The 5,797-nt window shown below is 44.8% G+C and overlaps 1 protein-coding gene across 3 annotated transcripts; it reads left to right on the top strand.

Moving 5' to 3' along the window:
• Positions 1-505: 505 nt before the first annotated feature.
• RSRP1 (arginine and serine rich protein 1) lies at positions 506-5,205 on the top strand. 3 transcript variants are annotated; one of them, XM_059136821.1, is made up of 5 exons: positions 506-666; positions 858-1,457; positions 2,592-2,743; positions 3,849-3,932; positions 4,759-5,205. In XM_059136821.1, exons 2-5 carry the CDS (start codon positions 917-919, stop codon positions 4,876-4,878), a joined length of 897 nt encoding a protein of 298 aa, XP_058992804.1. In that variant the 5' UTR covers positions 506-666; positions 858-916; the 3' UTR covers positions 4,879-5,205. The 3 variants fall into 3 exon arrangements, with proteins under 3 accessions (XP_058992804.1, XP_058992806.1, XP_058992805.1); XM_059136823.1 differs by lacking the exon at positions 4,759-5,205 and adding an exon at positions 3,114-3,158; XM_059136822.1 differs by lacking the exons at positions 3,849-3,932; positions 4,759-5,205 and adding an exon at positions 3,114-3,769.
• The last annotated feature ends 592 nt before the right edge of the window (positions 5,206-5,797 follow it).

Here is a 5,797-nt window from a genome sequence, read left to right as displayed (position 1 = left end):
TTCTTAATCTCTACTTGGCAAAACATGGGCGTAAGCGACCTTTTCTAAGTTGATACTGCATTGACGGAAATCCTGGGACGTCCGCAGCCTGGCACCGGTCCGGAAGAAGTGGCCGTGAAGAGTCCAGGGAGGGTCAGCCCGAGCCTGCAACTTCTTGGGTAGTTGAGGCAACGGCCCGGCCTGCACTGACCCAGCAGAGAGAGCGTCCTCAGCCTAGGACTGCGGCCGCAAGAAATATCCGCACTCCGCCGGGTTCAGCAACAAACACAGCCCACGGGTACCCGGATGCAGCAGCTCCGCGCCCCGCTCCACCCCCTCCCCCAGGACGAGGACCGCCTACGCTTCCAGGACTTTGCGCACGGCGGGCGGGACGGGGCGGGACGGGGTGGGACGCGCCAAGAGAGGAGAAAGGGCGGTGATTGGGCAAAGGGGAGGCACGCCCACCGTGCCAACGTTTCTGCGCATGCTCTGCGCCTCGGCTTCTGGTATTTTCGACGCGTTTGCTGGCGCCCGCCCAGTCCGCGTCTGGAGGTCGGAGAGGGGGGTTGCTAATCTGCTTTTCTCAAGAGTAGCTTCGAAAAGTCTCCCTTCGTCCTCAACTTCGAAAGGAGGGCGTCTGTTGGTCCTTTACTTTCACTTTTGGTGTGGCTTCGGCAGCCTGTGGTGGTAAGTTTTCCAGTGACGCGGGGTCGGTCCCAGGTACGTGGGTTGGGGGTGACGCACAAAGGGGCCGCTGGTAGGGCGTGCAGGCTGGCCTTTGTGGCCGTCACGGCCTGGAGTCGGAACGGGTTTTAGTTTCTTGGCTTGGGATCCTCCCGCGCGACTCACTTCCGGTCCCCCCCCCCGGTGGATTTCAGGTGCCGAGTTTCCGGGCAGGGATTCTCTGAGACAGGGAAGCTTGCAGTCTCGCGCCGAGATGTCCCAGTACGTGAACGACCTGTGGCCGGGCTCGCCGCAGCACAAGGAGTCCCCCTCGACGTCTCGGTCGGGCCGGTCCAGCCGCCTGTCCTCGGCATCCAGGAGCCGCTCGTCTTCCGGGAGCTCTCGGTCGCGCTCCAGCGGCTCGAGCCGGGCGTCGTCGCGGAGTCGGAGCCGGTCTTGGAGGAGGAGCAGGTCCAGGTCTTGGTCCAGGAGGCGCCACCAGAGAAAGTACAGGCGCTACTCGCGCTCCTACTCGCGCAGCCGGTCACGCTCCCGCGGCCGCCGGTATCGCGACAGGCGCTACGGCGCGTCCAGGAGATACGGTCGGTCGCCGTCGCGGCCCCGCTCCCGCAGCCGGTCCCGCTCGCGGGGGCGCTCGTATTACCGACGGGCCTACGCGCTCCCGCGGGGGCGGCGATACTACGGCTTCGGCCGCACCTTGTACCCTGAGGAACGCGGAAGTTGGAGGGGCGGGTCCCGGGGCAGATCCCGGACCCGGTCGCGGAGCCCAACCCCTTTTCGCTTAAGTGAGAAAGGTGAGTCCCCTGGTGCGAAGCTCTCTTCTGCACCCTCGTGCGTGGCTGGCTGGCGACAGCAAGACTACGCCGGGGGACCAAAGTAGTCTTGTAGTGCGGATTTCCATTGCTTTTGGCGCTTGTAATCTTAGTAGTTTCGTTGGGAGCAAACAAGGGACTCATTAGGAGGTTAAGAGCAGTTAAAAGCGCTGTTTGGTACCCCGTTTTAAAAGTGGACGTTCTTTTCCTTGGGGATTAGAAGTCGATTGTGGAATTAAACAGCTTGAGGTAGAGGAACTTCTTTTTCCCAGTGGTTGGCCCGCCCTTCTCCGTGCAGCTTTTCTAGGTATTGCTAGTGGCTCAGTTTGTCTTAAGCTTTTGTTATCCGTTGAGCGGGAAGAAGAATATCAAAACCATTTTTGTCAATACCGTGTTAGTGGTTAATATTTTACTTACTTGGTAGAGGACGCGGTGGGGGGGCCGGGTGAGGGGCAGAAGCAGCAGACGCCCCGCTGAACAGGGAGCCCTGTGGGAGCCTTGATCTGGGACTCAGGATCATGACCAGAAAAAGGCAGATGCTTAACTGAGCCATCCAGGTGCCGCAGTTCCAGTATTTTAACACAGGTGATTTGTTAATGGTGGGTAAGATCACAGAACAGAAAAAGATAACTTGACTGGAAACCTGTAGGAATCTGGGCGTCTGCGTGACTCATTGGGTTGAGCCTCTGCTTTGGGCTCAGGTCATGATCTCAGGGTCCTGGGATCCAGCTCCACATCAGGCACTCCTCTTGGTGGTAGCCTGCTGCCCCCCTTCTCTCTGCCTGCCTTTCTGCCTACTTATGTTGTCTTTCTCTGTCAAATAAATAAAATACTAAAAAAGACTTCTAGAAATCTTAAAGTGGATTTAGGAATGTATCTGTATTGGTTCATTAGTTGTGGTGATTGTGCCATATATAAAATCTTACAAAAGAACTTGATAGGTTTAGGGAAACACATTTGAAGGGAAAGAAAACAATTGGGAAATTCAGGCCTTTGGTAAAGAAAATTGAAAACCAGTTGAGAATATTTAAGGATGCTTGCTTGCTTTTCTCAGCTAAAAATGGGCATTCTTTGGGGAAGTGATTTACAGGAGTAATAATTGTCTTGTTTTTGTAGATCGAATGGAACTGTTAGAAATAGCAAAAGCCAATGCAGCAAAAGCTTTAGGAACCGCTAATTTTGACTTGCCAGCTAGTCTCAGAAAAGTTCTTGCATCTAAAGAGACGAACTGTGGAACAGCTGTACCAAACAGTGATGCAAAGTTTGAGGTAAGTATTCTAGGTTTATCCAGAGTCTTCAGAAAGCTGCTCTTAGGAAAATGTAATTAGCCACTTTTTTTGTTTTTTCTTAGAGTGCTTCTTGAAAAGCCTAAATATAATTTGTTAAGATCAAAGTAGTAGCTCCAGAAAGGGTCTCTCCCCCATGAAAATGGGAAATTAGTGATCTTTATTTTCATGACACAATACTAATCAGTTTCATAGTTGTAGGTGGTATTTGGCAATTCTGTGTAGCTATTAAGTTTTTCTAAATAGCCTTTACAGAGTATTTTATCTGTAGCTTTCATTTGCAACATTATGTTCCCACAAATTCTGTATTTAACATACAGTATAGTTTATCTGCTTTATTTCTGTCTTATAGAAATCATGAATGTGGTCTCCAGACATTGATGAAGAAAATCTGTTGGTAATTGATAAATGGGCAAAAGCATCAGAGGTTTAACTAATTTGAAGTTTACGTTCACACACTGAAAGTTTAGTTTTTTGTTGTTAGATCCATGTGCATGCTAGATGTCGGGATAGGTACTATTTTAATAAGACACTAAAGACAGTTTTTTAAAAAACCGTTTGTAATGTGGGGCATCTGTGATACAGATGTCCCTTCCATAATATATGCAATATATTCCAGATGTTTTGAAAGATTACAGAAGAAGAGGCCTGCTTCACTTGCAGATAAGTTTATTATATTCTCCAGAAATGTGCAGGATGTGCATTGGTAAATTGCACTGTGTGGTCTTAATTACATGAAGTAGAAAGTATAAAATTCATAGCCTTCAAGGTTTAAGGTAGTTAGAAGTTTGATAGAATCAGTTAAGATCGGAAAGTCGTTCTCTAGATGAATCTACCATTCAAACCCAGATGTGGGTTTGCTTAAGTATTTAGTAATAAACAAGGTCTTAGTCCAGTTGCTTCTTCAGATTAGGTTTCCAGCTGGCAAATGCCTTATTAGTTCTTTGGAACTAAGTATTTTCTGCTATGACTTTACTTTCAGAGTTAACTGGATTTGCATCAGGGGAATATAATACTGTTAGGGAAGAGTGCCTTAAGCTGATTATTGAATCAGTTTTGTTTTTAAAGTATTTTTTCTCTTGTTTAGCTGTCGGGAAAACTAGGAGAAGATGGAACTAAAAATCCCAGTGAAAAGACTTCTCAGCAAAAAAGCATAGCTTTTAGCTCTAATGTGAGTATATCTGGGCATTGACTACTCAAAAATTGGACTTAAGGGATATAATTCTATTATGTGGGCTTTTATTTTTGTTGGAATACTCATTGTTTTTGTGGTGTTAATTCGGGTCTACTAAGCCACTTTAGATAGAATAAACCTTTCATAATTTTTTTTTACCATTTTTAGAAGTGACTGGTATATTGGCTTTTTCTATTATATATGGTACAAAAATGTACCATATATAATAGAAAAAGCCAATTCTATTATATGATACATTTTTGATACCAGTATTTATTTTTACATATTTCTTCTGTACTTGCTGAACTATTTTAAAACCACATTTCAGAAAATCCTGTAATCAAATATTTTAAAATCCTCTAAGTGCTTAAACAAAACTGAAAACTCTGTCAGTGCATTATTTTGCAATCTATTTTGCATATAGACCTTGTTTTTTTTTTCCTAGTATTTAAGATTTTATTTATTTATTTGACAGAGAGAGATGACAAGCAGGCAGAGAGGCAGGCAGAGAGAAAGGAGGAAGCAAGCTCCCTGCTGAGCAGAGAGCCCGATGCGGGGCTTGATCCCAGGACTCTGAGATCATGACCTGAGCCGAAGGCAGCGGCTCAACCCACTGAGCCACCCAGGCGCCCCTTTTTCCTAGTATTTAAAGTAGGCTTAACAGTTGGGATCATGTGGGGTCCATTCTGTCCAACCACATTCCATTCTGTGGTTGGTGTCTCAAGTTTTAGTTTTTAATGGGATTGCTTAGTGTATTTTGTGAACAAGTATTTTTGGATACAATGTGTTTGTATAGCTGACTTAAGAATTTCTTCTATTACAGAATTCTGTAGCAAAGCCAATGCTTCAGAAATCTGCTAAAGCTACTGCTGAAGAGACCTCTTCAGGATCCCCCAAAATAGATAAGAAGAAAAGTCCATATGGATTGTGGTTACCTGTCTAAAAAAAGAAAACTAATGTATAAGGTTGGCTGAAATGCACTTTATTGCACGTGTGTGTTCTAGCATTATTCCATCTCTGGGAGTCATTTAGTGGTAATTGTTGGAATTACAATGACACAGAAATACATAAATCCTTTATATTTAAATATTAACATTTTAGATTTCTTCTAGATAAGAGAAAACCCACACGGACCAGATGATTCATACAGGTGGGAGTCTTGTACATATACTTGTAAATGTTTTGTATAATACCAGTTATGTAAGAGCAAAATTTGTAAGAACAGTAATTGATATGTTTATATTTGTTAATAAATTTTTTATTTTTTAAATTTGTGTCACTTTATTATATATGTATATATTACATTATGAATCTTTATTTTTTTTATTTTTATTTTTTTTTTAAAGATTTTATTTATTTGTCAGGGATAGAGGGAGAGGGAGAGAGCGAGCACAGGCAGACAGAGAGGTAGGCAGAGACAGAGGGAGAAGCAGGCTCCCTGCCGAGCAAGGAGCCCGATGTGGGACTCAATTCTCCCAGGACTCCGGGATCATGACCTGAGCCGAAGGCAGCCACTTAACCAACTGAGCCACCCAGGCATCCCATGAATCTTTATTTTAAAGAAGCATAAAGTGTTTCTTGTTTAAAACTTTGCTAATCCCAAATCTAGATCCATGGAGTGATGGCAATAGGGTTCACGGATTCTGGAGTCTGAGAAATGCTAAATCTCAAAGTCTCCACCCCAGAGCTGAATCTTAATATCCCCAGTTATGTGGGTCTTCATTTAAATTTCAGAAGTTATGCCTAAAGTTTATGGAATTCTGGCATAGTGTTGTCCTAGATGACTTTAAACTACTAGCTTCAGGGTAGGAAACTCAGCCAAAGAGGTAGAAATGGAATGCCTCCTTGAATTTCAAAATTTG

Source organism: Mustela lutreola, chromosome 10, assembly GCF_030435805.1.
Source record: "Mustela lutreola isolate mMusLut2 chromosome 10, mMusLut2.pri, whole genome shotgun sequence".
NCBI classification, from domain to species: Eukaryota; Metazoa; Chordata; class Mammalia; order Carnivora; family Mustelidae; genus Mustela; species Mustela lutreola.
Note: the sequence above shows the minus strand (reverse complement) of the source record. Positions and strands in the feature narration are given on the sequence as shown.

What these genes read in the sequence shown, in the direction of transcription:
- RSRP1 (XM_059136821.1), top strand. Translation starts at nt 917, where the DNA reads ATGTCCCAGTACGTGAACGACCTGTGGCCGGGCTCGCCGCAGCACAAG. An exon ending in TTTTCGCTTAAGTGAGAAAG is followed by an intron (nt 1,458 to 2,591) that starts GTGAGTCCCCTG and finishes TTGTTTTTGTAG; the next exon opens with ATCGAATGGAACTGTTAGAA. An exon ending in ACAGTGATGCAAAGTTTGAG is followed by an intron (nt 2,744 to 3,848) that starts GTAAGTATTCTA and finishes TCTCTTGTTTAG; the next exon opens with CTGTCGGGAAAACTAGGAGA.